A 17,389-nucleotide genomic window follows, 5' to 3' on the forward strand; every position below is an offset into this window, starting at 1 on the left:
CCGGGAAAAGATGGACTGTAAATATTGTAATTGTGAGGAATACAAGGGGAGATGTGTGTTTTTTGTTTCATAATGTTAATGTTTAAAGTTGAATGAATACTAGAAGTAAGAATGAATACGGGGAGCTCAGGGAAAGGGAGGGAGATACAAGTGATAGATGGGTGCATTAGGCATGTCTCACAATGGTGGGGGGATTGGCACCAATATCTTAGTTATTGGTGCTCCAGGGGAGGGGTTAAATATAAACTGGGAGGGGAGAAAAGAGGATGGAAGGAATATATGGGTTGTTTTTCGTTTTGCTATCGAGGTCATTTAATGGATGGTACTTTCAGTTGTTCGATGGTGGAGAAGGTAAATACAAACTCTGTATGTTAAAAAAGATAATGTTTGACAAGTTATGAAAATTAAAATATTTTTAAAAAGACAACTCTATTCATGTTTTGGAAAGTATATCAAGATCTTGGAGAGAGCACGGATTGGGTTTGCAAGAACTCAACAGGGATGATGGGTTCTCCATGTTAGTGAAGTCGAAAAATGTTAAGTTGAAATTTAACATGGGTTTGACCGGGTAAGGATTGATGGGAATAAAAACAGAAAATGCTGGAATCATCTTGTTAATGATGAGTTAATTCTCACATACTTTGGACAATAAATATATGCTCCAAAATACTTGCTGCAGTTGAAGAGAAGCTTTGTGTACAAAAAAAACAACAAAAACAGCCAAAAATCAATGTCAGTAGGTTACATAATTGAATTAAAAAGAGACAACATTCAAAATTAATTGGTGCTACCTGATTTGCTGAGCATTTCCATCATCTGGACATTTTTTTCTAAATTGATCTGAAATATCAGGATCAAGATGAACAGATTCCAGCACTTGTTTCATCATGAAATACGACTATAGTCTGTGATGCAGATGTCTCTGGGAAAGTTTTCCATGTCCTGGATAACATATTTCTCAATCCATTGCTAAAGCAAATAACTTGTCATTTTTGCTGTTTGTGGTACCTTGTTTACTAATCGGCTATAATGTTTCCTGCACTAAAGTGGGAACTTCCTGTCTTTATAAAGAGCTTTGGGATAACAATAGGGTACAAGCCTTTCTTAAAGTTCTTTGTTCATACCAATAGAATTTATGTTATGATGATTATAAATGGGATTTATTACTTTAATGGCTATTTAAAAAAAAACAAAACATTTTTTAAAATCAAAGGTCCCAGCACACTATCATTGCTACACCAAGATAAGGAAGGCCTTCTGTTCTTTCCCAAGACTGCATTATGGCAAGTCAGATCACCTGGCTGTGTTCCTTCTGTTTTCAGACAGACAGAGCGGGAAAAAAAAACTTGAGAGATCAGGACAGCTAGAAGGTGGTCACTGGAGACTAAAGACCAGTTACAGGACTTCCTCGAGTCAGCGGATTGGGCGGAGTTCAAGGACTCAGCTGAGGATCTGAATGATTACACCAGGGCTGTTACTCATCCACAGCCGTTTTGATAAAGTCTGTGTGTCCCCATCAAATTGTTCGGGGTCTTCCCCAATCAGAAGGCTTGGGTGAACGATGAAAACTGAACCTGCTGAGAGCCAAGTCACAGGCAAGTAAGTCTGAAGACCCAGATCACTGCAGAAGGAGCAGGTATGATCTTTGGAAAGCCGTCTCCTGGGTGAAGTTGAGTGTCTGGATGAAAATGGAAACAACGAAAGATACCCAACAGCTGTGCAGGGTCTAAATGACATAATCTGCGACCAACCAGGCGGCACAGTTGACGTAGCGGTGGGCGCAACACTTTTACAGTGCCAGAGATCAGGAGCAGGGTTTGAATCTCATGCTGTCTGTGAGGACTTTGTATGTTCTCCCTGTGTCTGCATGGGTTTTCCCCGGGGGCTCTGATTTCCTCCCACCATTCAAAACATACTGAGGGTGTAGGTAAATTGGGTGGTATGGACTCGTGGGCCGCAATGGCCTGTCTGTTTGTCTGAATTAAATTAAAACCTAAATCCGGTGCAGTAGGTGACGGCACAATTCCTCTCCAAGATGAACTCAATGCTTTCTAATCTAGATTTGACCATAAGAATAAGGAAGACCCATTACTGCGCACTCCCACATTCTCTAATGATCCTCTTTTCTCCGTATCCAAGTACGACGTGAGGGCTGCCTTCAGGAGAGTGAATCTGAGGGAATCATCCTGTCCAGGTGGTGTACCGGGCTGGATATCAAAAATCTGTGCTGAACAACTTGCCAATGTATTCATGGATATCTTCAATATCTCACTCCAGCAGGGTGTGATACCTACCTGTTTCAAACAGGTGTTTATTGTACTGGTGCCCAAGAAGAATATGGTAAACTGCTTCAGTGACTTGACCAGTGGCACTCACATCAAGGCTGGGGTTGAAGCATATCAGCTGCTGTCTGAGTGATGATATAGATCTGATGAGTTAGCAGACAGGAGGGAGATTGAAAGCTTGGCTGGATGGTGCACCGACAATAATCCCTCACTCAATGTCACCAAAAGCAAGGAGATCATTGTTGACTTCAGGAAGGGAAGAGCAGAAGTGTACAATCCAGTGAACATTGGGGGAATCAGAGGTGGAGAGGTTAAGATAGTGGACACAGCCCAGGACATCACAAAACGCCTCCCCACAGCCGAGGATATCTTCTGGGCACGCTGCCATCGGAAAGCAGCAACAATTGTCATGTAGCCACACTACCCACCACACGCTCTGTTCTCGCTGCTGTCGTCAGCAAAGAGGTATAGGTGCCACAAGACTTGCACTACCAGGCTCAGGAATAGCTGTTACCCCTCCACCATCAGACTCCTCAATAACAAACTCAATCAGGGGCTCAGTTAAGGACTCTTACTTGTGTACTTAATTGATTTTTAAAAAATTCTTTCTATATTGCAGTCAGTTTGTTTATATTTCTTTATTTGTTTGCATGTGTATGTTGAGCCAGTTCTTTTTTGCACTGCCAATAAGTGATAATTTTGCCTCTCCCTCAAGAAAAAGAATCTCAAGGTTATAATGTAATGTCATCTATAAACTCTGACAATTAATCTGAAATGTCTGTAACAGGAGTTGACAGCATAGACTCACTTGAAAGCCAAATGTTTTGTGTATCTTGAAGGAATAGTGTGACTAAGTAATGAATGAAGAGGGTGAAAATCGATTAACGTAGCCGTCCCACAACCTGAATTAGATGAGAGGATGGGTGACAGAAAGACAAGATGGGTAGTTTGAGTGCATTGGGCTAGACTTGAAATTAGAACCTAAAAATGTGGTCAACAGTCAAGAAAAAATAAAAAATGTTGGAAGCAGGTTCAATATTTCATGTTGGGGTCTTTGCTGTTTCACTCTTTCAGGTCAAGGGCCTTCAACAAAACTTGCAAAGCTGAAAAATAAATGAGCATGTTTCAAGTTGCGGAGAGAGGGAAAGGCAGTGGGATGCTTAGAATGTCTGTAACAAAGTTGTCAATGTCACATTTTTTTTAAATAATTGAAACTAAACAGATAAAGAAACAGATTGAAAAGAAAGATAAAATCATACCTGTGGAGGGAGAGAAAATGAAAAATGTGGCTATATGCAATGCAATGGAATTTGTGATGCTCTTCAGTTTGTGTTGAACATGATTGGATAATTGCTGAAGAGTGGTGAGAATAGGTTTGGAAAAGAGAATTAAAGTTTCAATTCATTGGAAGCTTGTGGTTGCACTGGACTGTTATGTCAATTCCCCTCTCGCTCTTGGCCTGACCTTTGATTCTGATGAATGGCCCTTAACCGCAGTCGTTGACTATTTCTCCCCCCATTGATGCTGCCACACATTATTCTTTTGGATTTCCAATATTTGCAGTTTTCTGCTTTAATTACCATGTAACCTCTTCATTTATATGTTGTAACCATGGCCAGAAATGTTAAATGAGGAACCGAACTCCCACTCTTGGTTACCCAGAGTAATGAAACCACAGACACAGAGGTTTCCCTTAACATCGTGCTCTTTATCTCGATTCTTAAGACAAGACTATTTACACAAAATGGCGTATAGTATTTACACAAGCTTGTGACTTAAAGTCACAAGGCAATTTTGTGAGTCCTTTTCTCCCAAATGGTTAAATATAAAGGTAAAAGTTTCCATTATTGTCGTGTAATTACTACCTTTGGAATGTAACAGACATGAAATTCTTTTCTCTACCATCAGGCAGACAGAGAGTCACCACTTTGTCCAATGCTCATCACAGAAACCTTCAGCACCTGGTGTTTCTAGGCAGTCTCCCCTCCAAGTACTCACCAGTCCTGAGCCTGCTCAGTTTCCAAGATCGGCCAATCTCAGGCATGTTCTAAATTCTACATAGAACTGTGAAAGCTACCGTCATAACAGATGATTTCTATTCCTTTGTTATAGACCTGGAAGAAAACGGGATTTTTCACCTGTCCCCTGGAACCATTATTTTGAAACCATGGAAGATATCACAATTGCAAGGGAAATAAGTAAAGATATATCCTTTGTAAAATTCAACTGCACTGTGCAATGCCTTGCACTCGTTGACCTTGATAAGGAATTCCAATTTTGCTTTCTGGTTCCAATTCTGTACCTTCTTGTGCCCTCTAACTTCTGGAAAGCAACTTTATCTTTGTTAGCATAACATTTCCCTTGAAGGAGTTAGTTTATAATTTTGCTATTTTTAAAAATAATTTGAAAATGTTTTACCATTTCTGAAGTCCTTTGATCATATTCCACACTTATGTTGGACTACTACTTGGTCATATCTTTAAGATAATACAAGTTTACTGTCCAGGGGTGATTGAATCCTCTTGCTGTGTAATTCCTGAATTGAAAGTAGCACTCCAGACATGGTGTAATGTTTTCTTTTTAATTTTTTCCAGCCCTTGAAATAAAGGCAATATTTAATTAGCCTTTTTAATAGTGGTTTGTTTATGGGAACAATTTTTTTAAAATATCTTGGTACAGACAATTTTCTGTCCTATTTACTCAGTTCCTGATGTTTGTAGCTGGGCACCATGATGATCTATCATTCTTGAGTTCAAAATGAATGGTTTCACATTTTCTCCAACTGCTGCTTTTAGTTTTCACTTAATTAACTAGCTCTCATTGTGGATAAATTAACCACCATCTTATAACAAATTTCTAATACTATCAAGGATGAAAATGTGATCATATTTTAATCTTACCATGCTCATAGAATATTAAGCATTATTCTGTAACTCTTTTTAAAAAATACTTTGCTTATAAACCTTAACTACTTGTACTCTTTTCGAATCTACAAAAGTGGATCTGATGGGCCTGTCCTCTTGCTATTACATGGAGGAGGCCATTCAGCTCTCTCCTGGGCAGTTTTTTCTGTAAGTAATTGCAAATTTTAAATGGAATGTAATCTTTTATTCAAAGTGAAATTTGCAGAATTCAAACTGAAATTAAAGCAGGATTTTGGTGGTCTAATATTGCATCAGGTGTGCACTGTGATTTCATTCATGTTGCATTTTACTTAAACATTTCTGTTGCTTGAACACAAATCTGTTTTTACAAAAACAAAACCTTTCCCTTCTTTCGAAACTCGGGGGGGGGGGGTGGGGGGGACACCATTTGCCTCTTATACTGTCTCCACTACAGCTGGTTATTCTTTCTTAATGAGACTAGGAAATAAGGCAATTTAATGATGTTGTGATAACTGGCCCTGGAAGTGCTAAACAGTGATTTATTATGAATAAATTAATTCCTATCGAGCTCCTACTAAATTTCACAGAAAGAAACTGTAGGTTTAAGAAGTATTTTTCATTCTGTGCTGTCTCTTTTTGACAGAAATATATGTAAGAGCAATAAAAAGTTGATTTCTACATTTAAAAAGTATTGGGAAATGGCTATACCCTTTCTAAATTTGTGGGTGTCACCAAACTTGACAATTGAAAAAAACACACAAATGCTGGAGAAACTCGGCAGGTAAAACAGTGCCTTTATGTAGCAAAGGTAAAGATACAGCACAACGTTTCGGGATTGAGCCCTTCATCAAAGTGTGGGGGAATGAGAGAGGTCTGAACAAAAAAGGTGGGGGGGGGGTGGTGAGAGTGAAAGATGATAGGTCGGCAGGGGGGTGGGGGGGAGGACTGCAGGAAGTGGGAGAGGAGTTTAGGCTAGATGGAGAGAGGCATAACTAGTTATGGGGGGTGGGGGGTAAAAGGCAAGCTGATTAGTGGAATGCAGTAAACTCATTGTTCATGCCCTGGGGTTGGAGAGTGCCCAGTTGAAAAATGAGGAGGTGCTCCTCCAGTCTGCAGGTGATCAGGGTGGGGTAGTGTGAAAGGCCATGGACAGACATGTGAGCTTGATAGTGGGACTCAGAATTGAAATGTTGGCTACTGGGAGGCCGCTTTTGTTGCAGATGGAGAGGAGGTGCTGGGCAAGGCAATCTCCTAATCTGCGACCAGTCTCTCCCAAGTAGAAGCGGCCACAGAGGGTGCACCGGATGCAGTAAATGAGTTCTTTGGAGGTACAGGTGAAGTGTTGCTTCACCTGAAAGGTCTGCTTGGGACCTCAGACTGTGGTGAGGGAGGAGGTGTGGGTGAAGGTATTACACCTCCTACAACCACAGTGGAAGGTGCCGGGGGGGCAATGGGTGGGAGGGAAAAGTGCACAAGGGGGTCACGGAGGGAGCAGTCCTTTTGGAAGACTGAGAGGGGAGAAGGGAAAATGTGTGGGTCCTGTAGGCAATGGGTGGGAGGGAAAAGTGCACAAGGGGGGTCACGGAGGGAGCAGTCCTTTTGGAAGACTGAGAGGGGAGAAGGGAAAATGTGTGGGTCCTGAAGGTGGGGTCCTTTAAGTACTGGAAATTCCGGCGGATAATGTGTTGGTTGCAGAGGCTGGTGGGGTGGTAGGTGAGGACAAGGGGAATTCTGTGTTTATTGTTTATAGGGGCGGGGGGGCTTGGGCAGAGGAGCGGGAAATGGAGGAGATGTGGGTGAGGGCCGAGTTAATAGTGGTGGAGGGGAAACCATGTTTGTGGAAGAAGGCAGACATTTCAGAGGCTCTGGACTGGAAGACCTCATCTTGGGGGCAGATGCGGGGGAGATGGAGATATTGAGAGAAGGGGATGGAGTCCTTGCAGGGGACAGGGTGCAAGGACAAGTAGTCCAGGTAGTTGTGGGAGTTGGAGGGTTTGTAATAAATGTCAGTGGCGAGTCTGTCTCCCGAGATGGAGACCGAGAGATCCAGAAAAGGGAGAGAGTCATCGGAAATAGTCTGGATGAGTTTGAGGTCCGGGTGGAAATTGGCCACGAAATTGATGAAATTGACGTGAGTGCATGAGGCTGCCCCAATGTAGTTGTCGATATACTGGAGGAAGAGTTGGGGAGCGGGGGGGGGGGGGTGGTCTTGCCTGTGTAGGCTTGCATAACTTGACAGTTGTGTGCACTATGGAGGGAACAGTGATAGATTGCAGCAGAATATAAACGGACTGGTGGAATGGGCAGTGCATTGCAGATGAAACCATGATTAATTTTGTTAGGAAAATGAGGGGCAATAAATAAGGAAGGGTTAGTTCCAAAAGGAGTGTGGGAGCTTGATTGTTGTGGCACAAATTGCTGAATCTGATAGGACCGGTTGAGAAATCTGTTAAGAAGCTGTTTTAAATTACATGCATTGATTGGAGATGCTAAGACTGCTTGCTAAAGGTGAGGGAAGATTTAATAGAAGTAGACAAAATGTTGAGTCTGAAGAGAGTGGATAATTGGAATGTGGAAAAACTAACAATGACAAGATGGAAAAAGAGATTGTACAGTATTTATTTCGAATCTAGAATCCACTGGTTGCAGATGTCATACTTCTATAGCATGGGAACAGGCCCTTCAACTATCATCCATTCTGTTGTCATTCTAAGCTCGTCCAATTTGCCTGGTTTCAGCCCAGATCCCTCTGAAACATTCCTATCTTTGTACTTGTTCAAATGTCTTCAAATGTTACAATTGAACCTGCCACTATCACTCCTGTGGCAGCTCATTTCATGCCCACCACTGTGTGAAAAATGTGGCCTCGAGTTCCTTGTAAATTTTTCCGTTTTCACCATGTATCTCTGGTTTAGATTTTCCTATCCTGGGGAAAACGACCATGTCTATGTACCTTGTCTATTCCCCTCATTATTTTGTATACCTCTACAACAGCAATCCTTAGCTTCTTGCACTCCAGGGAAGAAGTTCCGTGCTATTCAACCTCAGCTTATAATTTAAGCTTTACATTTCTGATAGCATCCTCATGAATCTTCTTTGCACCCTTTCCTGCTTAATGACAATATTTCCTATGCCTGGGGTATCAGAACTGCACACAATCCTCCCAAGTGTAATTATAATACAGGTGCTTGACATTTTATCCAGGATTCCGAACACTGGCAACCTCAAAAACTGGCATTTATTTTTGATAGATGAGCTCTGCTCATCAAATATGGGTTTTACACACAAGTAATATTAATTTCCTGTAATAAATTAACATACCTCTGGAATGGCTGTTCATGCAGACAGAGGTTTTACACTAAATAAGGTTTAGTTGCAGTGATTTCAGAGTTGCCGTGATTTTTGAGGTGAGGGTAGGTTGAATGAAATATAACTGAGTTTTAAAAATCTTGTATAAATATTCTCCGTTTTCAGAGGGAGACCCCTCCCCACCCCCACCCCCCCCCCCCCCCCATTCCCAGTTCCACATTCCCATTGCCATGGAAAGTTGACTCTCAGCCCCTAACACCTGGTGGGAAAGAAGCAGGCAGCAGCTAGCTCAATGTGGGATCAATGACCATCTTCCTTACCCATAAGCTCTCAAGCAGTTGGAACCGCACTGTATATCCCTGGCTCTGGCAGAATGGTTCCAGCTGCGTGGAGGATTATGGGTAACAAAGACGGCCATTGCTCCTGTTATGGGTCCAGTGGATTCTGAAATTCACCAAGACAAATGGATACTTAAGTCACTTTTAATTTTCTTTAAACATAAAAACAGGATCAAACTTTAACTTATTACTACCAACTTAACCACCTTTTTAATTCTAAGCGCACATGTAGGTAATATGTATAAGTTCAAAAATGTTCTTTGATTCACTGTCCAATCTCACTTTTCACTCCTCTAAGTTCACCAGTATCAGGAAATTCTTACATTCTGCACAGAATTTAACATTTATGAATTTTCACCAAGCTTTGGAGCTTAAAGGTAATTGTTTACTGCTCAGGAAGGATCTTGTTGGGTTCAGAGAGAGATTTGTTGCTCATTGGATACACACAAACTGATTTCCTCTGATCATCCACTTCAGTGTCTTGCTGAAAAAACTTGCCCCATCAGGGTTTTCCAACTGATAACCTCTTCTTCCAGGTCACCACAGAGTTCCTTTTGTTTCTCTTATTTCAGGTGAAACACTCTAGCCAGCCATTTCCCCTTGTATGGACCACAAGAGTTTTCAACAAACTGAACTCAGAGCTCACAACTCTTCTTCAAAATGGGGTTTCAACAAGCTTCCAACTTGCCATGACTGTAGAAACCAATTTTCTCTCTCTCAGAGCCTGTTTGGTCTCCTCTATCTCTCTCTCTGCTTGCTAAACCACATAACCTTCTTAGAACAGCAAACTGCAACCAGACAGATTGGAGCACCAGACCCAAACTTCTGAGTCCGCTCATCTATTGCTTTCAAAGGCAGTAAATTCATCACTCCACCGCATGTCCAATTAACACCTACTTGTTAAGTCTCTATAGGCATTCTTCAAAGGTTTTGCAAAGGCACGGAGCCTGGACTGTCTGGCTTGAGCAAACCTCTGGCATTTTAAATGAGATCTGTTTTGTAAAGTGTTTGTTTGTGACCAACACTACCCCCCACAATCTATCTCCTTCAAAAACATATCTATATGCAATATAAAGTATAATATAATCTGTCACACTCCTATGCTGAGCTTTTGCCTCAAGCTCTGGGCTCGGCAGCCCTGCACCCCTGCTGCCATATCAGGAGTTAGATTGGGGAGGGGAATGGATGGCGCTGCACTGCTAGGGTGTGCCCAAGGGCCAGCCCAATGAGCTGGTGGAACGCCTGAAAGCCTCTGCTGCCCAGCCCTGCTACCCTGATGGCCCATTTCTGGACCAGAGCTAGCCAAAGTCACTTGTGGGCACCACCTTAATCAGCCCATTCCTCCTCAAGGGGCTAAATGACCACTTCCCAGGCTGCTCCAGAGCTGCATCTGCTGTCATGAATGCCGTTGTCCCATCCTTGGACGAGCAATTGTGTCTGGAGGCTGGAGCCTAGCCACAACACATTGCCTCTGTCTGCCCAGCTCTGGTGCTCCTGAGTGTTGTCTGCATCCTGAAGGAGATGCTGTCCAACAGGGAGTGCACCGTGGCTGTCAGTGGCCCCTACCCCAGCTGTTCTGTGCTCTGCTACTGAAGGTCAGTGTCAATGTCAGGGTGCATCCCAAGGCATGCACCGTGTCGCCTGATGCCTGTTCTTGCTTGGCTGTGGCTCTGTGGGTGCTCCTGGGCACCTGTGGCATGGCGGCAGTGGCATCTCACTTGCAGAAAGAGAGGTACTGGTCCACCCTGATTGACACTGAGCACCACGAATAGGTGGCTGCTCTGGCTGGAGCCATGGTCTCTCATGCAGGATCCCACCTGATCCTGACCTTGTACCCGGCCTTCTGCCCTGTTTCACCGCCGGCTTCGAGCAGCTGATGCTGGCTGCCTTTTTGGCCGAGCTCCCAGGCCATCCCGATACCTCCACTTGACCGACACATCGGTCTAGAACCTTCTGTATGGTGCATGTTGAACCACTGGTCAGCACCCTCTGCTCAGCCTGGTAAGCATGACCCCCCCACCCCCACCCTACGGCTGGCACCATCCCTGTGGGGGGGTTTGGGTCAGCGGGTGGCATTGAGGCAACCGATGGCTAGGAGGACGGACGGCGGGAGCTAGGAATGAGGCATTTGCTTAAAGGGACCGCCATTTCATAATGATTCTGAAATCCAAAAGATTTTCTAAACGACAGCAGGTGTTCGGTCCTGACAATCCCGGATAAAAGGTTAGGCACCTGTACAATGTCCATGTTCCTGTACTCAGTACCCTAATTAATGATGAAGGTAAGCATGCCAAGCACATTCTTCATCAACCTGTTTACCTGAGGTGCCATAGAACCTGTATCGCTTTAGGGCCCTTCTTCCATCACATTATCCAGATGTGACAGGAGTTGATCCCATTATGGCCTTAATGAGGAAATTTGATAAATATCCAGTGAGTGCTATGTCTCAAAACAGCAAACAGCAGAAGATGTACTTCAAAAGGGTTAAATTTTAACTATTACTGACTATTAACAATATAATATCTTAACACATTAACCCCACTATAAGTATCTATAGCAAATATACAGATATCATATTTATAAATAGTCTGTATGTATTAAAAAAACCCTAGACCATTACATCCCTAGACCAATATTCAAAATGGAAAAATCCCCCAAAACCCCAAGTCAGTCAGTCAAATAAGTCAGTCGAAAAATACAGTCCACAGAATTCAATCTGAAAAGTTCAATGTCCAAGTTCATTTCTATAACTGATAACAAAGAACGTCCTATTGAAATAACTGGTGTGTTACAGTAAACTCATTTATAAGGCATGCATTTCACTCAGCTCTCCAGCTGCCCTCTGCTGCTCCAACTGCCATACTGCTGATCTCTGCTTCACAGCTGGATTCTCCCTTTCTTCTCGAAAGTTCCAAGCAATTGGCAAGTCAACACTCAGCTGTACCAAGAGTTGAACAGAGTTCCTAGCAGAAATACATTCTTTATAATGACCGTTCACAGTCCAAAAGGTCAGTCCATGGTCTATAACACCCCCCCCCCCAAAGAAAATTTTGGTCTGTAAGGACAAAATTTAAGTAATTAAGGTGTCACAATATAAAGCATATACGTTCATCTACAAGCACACACAGTAACTAATTTACTTTACAAAGTTTAGCATCTAGAAAGATGATCAGAAATCACATTATGCTTTCCCATAGTGTGTGCTATCATTGAATCATACTCTTGTAATATCAAACCTCAATTTAAAAAGTATCTATTCTTATTCATTTTACACAAAAAATCCATTTGATAATGATCAATATACACCATAAGCAGTTTTTGAGCTGTACAAATGTAAACCTTAAAATGTAGAGCCAACACAAGAGCTAACTCTTTGTGGTGTAATAATACCTCTGAGGATCATTAAACCTCACGAAGTAGGATACTGGATGGTCAATGTCATCATCATCGTTCTTCTCTGACAGCACCGACAGCTTTCATCACTTGCATCCACGGCAGAAGAAAATAGTTTCTCCAAGTCAGGTGACTTAAATATAGGTTGGTGGCATAAAACGGCCTTCAATTTTACGAATGCTTTTTGGCATCATTTCGACCAGACAAATTTTCTCCCTTCTTAAGTAGTTTTGTTCGAGGGAATGTGAAATCTGCCAAGTTTTTATAAAACTTGCGATAGAAGCCAATCATTCCCAGGAATCTTCAAAGAGTTTTCTAACTAATTAGAATAGGGAACTCTGAGATGGTCAAAACTTTTACCTCAACTGTACCAAATGCCCGTCTTACGACATAACCCAGATAAGGAAGTCACATGACCAAACTCGCTTATTTAAATTAACTATGAGATTTGATTTTGAAAGTTGATTTAAACAATTCTTCTAACTCAAGGACATTCTCTTCCCACGTATCACGACTTATAAATAAATAATCAATGTAAAGCACCTGGGCAACTTCAACCCCTGAATTACAGAATTAATCATGTTTTGAAATGTCCCCGGAGCATTCTTCATTCCAAAGGGCATGCCCAGAAGCTATTTACAAATGCCCCATTTGTTAAAGGAACACACCAGTAACCTTTCAACAAGTCAATTTTAGTAAGAAATTTTGTCTTCCCCTCCTTGTCGATACAATCATCTACTCTAGGAATAGGATAAGCATCTGTCTTTGTCACAGCACTTACCTTCCTCTAGTTCAGGGGTGTCAAACTCAAATTCACGGAGGGCCAAAATTAAAAACTTGGACTAAGTCGAGGGCCAAACTAAATATTTATTGAAAATTTTCAACAACATCTGCATGTTTTCTCTTCTTTCAACATATGTAATGTTAAACTTTAGGATATAACTTTAGGAGGATAATGTTACAGGTCAGGAGTAGGTAGCTCAAGTTCACCCTTTGCTTGACCTGAGGGAAACATATTTGGTCCCTGTGGAGATGTAGTCAGCATTCACAGGCTGTGTCCATTTTGGCCTGCATTAGGACTCAGCATTTCCTGCTCACTCCTCAGGCTCTAGGCCTCTATTCACCCTCGACCCACCATCGCTCTACCTGACCAGTCCTTTACACAACCTCTACTCACCCCTCACTCCACTCGCTCTGCCTCTACCCACCCCATTCTATACACGCCCCTCAACTGCCTCTCCCCTCAACCTGTTCCTCCCTCTATCCATCTCTCACCCTCTAATCACCCCTCCCCTACTCGCCCTGCCCCCCCCCTTTTACCTCTTCCCTATCCACCCCTCCTTCTACTCATCCCTCACTCTAACTGCCCCTCGCACCACCATAACTTCCCCTGCCCATTACTCCTCACCTACATCCTCTGCCCACCCCTGCTTACCCACCCACTCAGGCCCAGCGCGCTGCCGATCAGCCTTTGCGGACAGCCACCATCTCTCTCTTCACGTGCAGGGCCGAACCAGCCGTCCCTGGGGTCCGCGCGGGTGCAAGCGCTGAAGGCCGTGGCGACCGGGAGAAGTGCGCTCGCGCTGTGGAAGGGCCGTCCGGTGCCAGTCGCGCGGGGCTCGCGCTGCCCGGGGGCCGTGCGCAGCCTGCCATGCCCGTCGTGCCGACAGGAAATCACAGGCGCTCGCCAATCCGCCGCACCACTCGACAGGTGGGAGAAGTGACTGGTTGTGCGGGGAGCCTTCCAACTGGCTTGCCGGCTGATGACATCGACAGACTTCTCGTGTTACAATTTTTCGTGTTACAATGGGGAAGGATGTGCAATGAAGGGGGAGGATGGTGGGGGTGACATTACCAAAAAAAAAGCAGCGGCTCTCACTGCAGGGCGGGCCACCTCTAATACATTTTTGAAATGATCTTGCGGGCCAAATATAATTATATCGCGGGCCAAAAGCGGGCCAGAGTTTGACATGTGTGCTCTAGTTAGTACAAAATCTAACAGTTCCATCTGGTTTAGGCTCTAAAATACAAGGTGAACTCTAATTTGAAGTAGACTTTCTAATGATTCCATTCTTCAACGGGGAGTCAATTTCCTGATCTACTAGTCTGCACTTTGCATATTCATTCAAAAGAGATGCTGTTCAATAGGTCTGGCATCACCTATAGGTTTTTATGCAACCGATCCTTAAATTTAAAGACCTAATATCATGAAAAGCTGTGGAAATTTTCTCAGGTACATCTGGAAATAAATTCTCAAATTTTCTGAAGTTTGGAGGTGATCCAACTTTTTTTCCAGGTCCTGCAAAACCATGGAATTTTCCAAATCCTCGGGCTTATCAATTTTTGTTGTTCATGACCTCCTCTGAAACTCATTTTATTTGTCTCATTATCTCTTGGTAGATAACCATCACCTCTAGCAAAAGTTTAGTCTCACTGTGAAGCACCTGCTCAAAATAGGGCTTAATCATATTTACATGACAGGTTTATAATCATATTTACATGATTAGGTGTTTCAATAACATAAGTGGCGTGGCCTCATTAATTTTAGACTTGACTTCATATGGTCCTGAAAACATAGCCAGAAGAGGATTTGAATGTGAAGGAAAGAGAACCAACACTTTGTCACCAGGTTTAAAACTTCTCATTTTTGTCTTGTGATCATACCAAACCTTCATCTTCTGTTGAGTGGCCTTTAAATTCTCCTTTGCCATTTCACAAGCATTATGCAACCGATCCTTAAATTTAAAGACCTAATCCAACAAATATAAATGCACATCATTATTAACTTACTGTTCCTTTAATAACATTAAAGGATCTCTCACCTCCTGTCCAAAAACCAACTCAAATGAACTAAAATCAAGTGATTCTTGGACAGACTCCCTCACTGCCAATAAAATCAAATGAACTCCTTCATCCCAATCCTTTTCGTTCTCAAAGCAATAAGTTCTCCTCGTGTTTTACAGGGTCAAATGGAATCTCTCCAAGGCCCCTTGATTCTCTGGATGGTATGCAGAAGGTACAATCTGCTTAACTCTCAATTCATAAACCACTTGTTGGAATAAGCCTGACATAAAATTACTCCCTTGAGCTGACTGAATTTCTTTAGCAGGCCAAACAAGGTGAAAAACTTTAACAAACTCTTCACAATTGCCTTTGCTTTAGTGTTTCTCAGAGAAATAGCCTCCAGAAACCTTGTGGCTGCACACATAATTCTCAACAAATACTGATTCCTAGCTTTGGTTTTGGTCAATAGCCAACATGGTCCTTTTAGCCACGATGGGTTCAATAATTCCCTTCAGAAGTGACTTTTCCTTTGACCAGGATGGGGTTCAACAAGTCCTCTTTGGCCAGAATAGAGGTTTAACAAGTCCTCTTTGGCCACATTGGGATTCAACAAGTCTGTGGAGCTTTCCCTTTAATTACCCTCTGTAACGTAAAAGGTCATTGATTGTGTGGCCAATTTAAAATCACAACCACTTTCTCAAAATACGGAAAATATGTATCTATCTCAGCTTCCTCAAATGGAGGAACTAACCTAACTTCTCAACTGGCCATAAACCCCTCACCATGACCAAGAATTTGATTTCGAACTCTTCTTTTCGCCTATCACTTTCCATTCTGATCTTTTCTAGCTCTGGTACCCTAATTTTCTCTTCTGCCTGTAGTTCTAATATCTTCAGTTCCATTTCTAAATTCTTCTGTTTCTCAGCTGCTTCTATTTATAATCTCTTATGTTTCATTTGTAATTTCTTCTGTTCCATTTCTAAACTCTTTAATTCCAACTGCGTTTGCTCAGAAGTTTTACTCTTGGGAAACTGCTCTAACACTTCTTCAAACTTTTCTGTTTCTATGTAGTATTCTGCAATTTTCCTCCCAATCTATACCTTTTTCATTTGTGGTTCCACTGAAGCAGTTGCCAACTTGTTGGCAATAGACACCAATTCGTGCTTTTTAGCCTTTTTCAAATTCTCAAGAGAATTCCTCTATATCCATGGCTGTTGGTTTCTTGCTATTGATTTTATATATAATATAAAATATATATATATACACACACACACACACACACACACACACACACACACACACACACACACACACACACACACACACTAGCTTTTAGTTATTTTTACCAAAGGAATTTCCTAGACCAGACTCCCAGAATTCAATCAATCACCAAGCACCAATTTGACTTCTAAATTTGTTTGTATCCTGAACAAGCCTCCATTTTGTTAGGTCTCAAACCAGCAACAACGGAGACACAATTTAAAAGGGTTAAATTTTAACTCTATATGACTATTATGACTTAGTATATAATGTTTTAACACAGTTAAACCAACTATAAATATCTATAGCAAATATACAGATATATATTTATAAACAGTGGGTTTTCTTTAAAAACTCGGACCAATACACTCTGTGTCCAATATTCAAAAAGGCAAAATCCCCAAAAACCCAAGTCAGTTAAGTAAGTCAGTTCAAAAACACAGTTAACAAAATTCAATGTCAAAGTTCAGTTCTTTAATTGATAACAAAGGACGTTCTATTGAACATTGGAGAGAGAAATGACTGGTATTGCATTGCAGTACTTTCAAATCCTTACTTATGAGGCAGATGCATTTCAGACAGCTCTCCATCTGTCCTCTGCTGCTCCAACTGCCGCTCTCTGCTTCACAGCTGGATTCTCCCTTTTGTCCTCGAAAGTTCCAAGGAATTAGCAAATCAGCACTCAGCTGCACCACAAGTTGTACCGAGTTCTTAGCGGAAATCCATCCTTTATAATGACAGTCCACAATCCAAAAGGTCAGTCCATGGTCCATAACATGAGGAAAAAAATTCTAGGCTTTATGGAAAACTCATACAACAGAGAACTGGGACAAATGCCATGTACTGAATAGCTATCTCCTGTCTGTTACAGTTCCATGATTTAAGATTCTCCCATTGTTTTTCAAAGATTTAAGTTCATAATATTTTCCTTGGTGTAGCAATAAGCCAATTAGAAGTGAACTTTTTTTTAACCATTCTCCATTAAAGCATTCCATGGAATGGATTAGCAGTGCCCACTTCAGATCTCTCATTTATACTAAATTTGATCAGCTGCTAGATCTGTGAGAGTATAAAGAAATGAATTATTATGCAAATACACAGAAGCCCAAATGACCTGTGAGTCTGTGTTTAGTTA

The 17,389-nt window shown here is 42.0% G+C and overlaps 1 protein-coding gene across 3 annotated transcripts in view; it reads left to right on the plus strand.

Moving 5' to 3' along the window:
* Positions 1–17,389, plus strand: part of ppme1 (protein phosphatase methylesterase 1) — a 75,828-nt gene that overhangs the window by 14,340 nt on the left and 44,099 nt on the right. For all 3 annotated transcript variants that reach the window (XM_069891829.1, XM_069891830.1, XM_069891827.1), the window contains 2 exons: positions 4,398–4,491; positions 5,264–5,356. In XM_069891829.1, the coding sequence (XP_069747930.1) occupies positions 4,398–4,491; positions 5,264–5,356 (187 nt within the window). The remainder of the gene's footprint in view (positions 1–4,397; positions 4,492–5,263; positions 5,357–17,389) is intronic.

Source organism: Narcine bancroftii, chromosome 7, assembly GCF_036971445.1.
Source record: "Narcine bancroftii isolate sNarBan1 chromosome 7, sNarBan1.hap1, whole genome shotgun sequence".
Lineage (NCBI taxonomy): Eukaryota > Metazoa > Chordata > Chondrichthyes > Torpediniformes > Narcinidae > Narcine > Narcine bancroftii.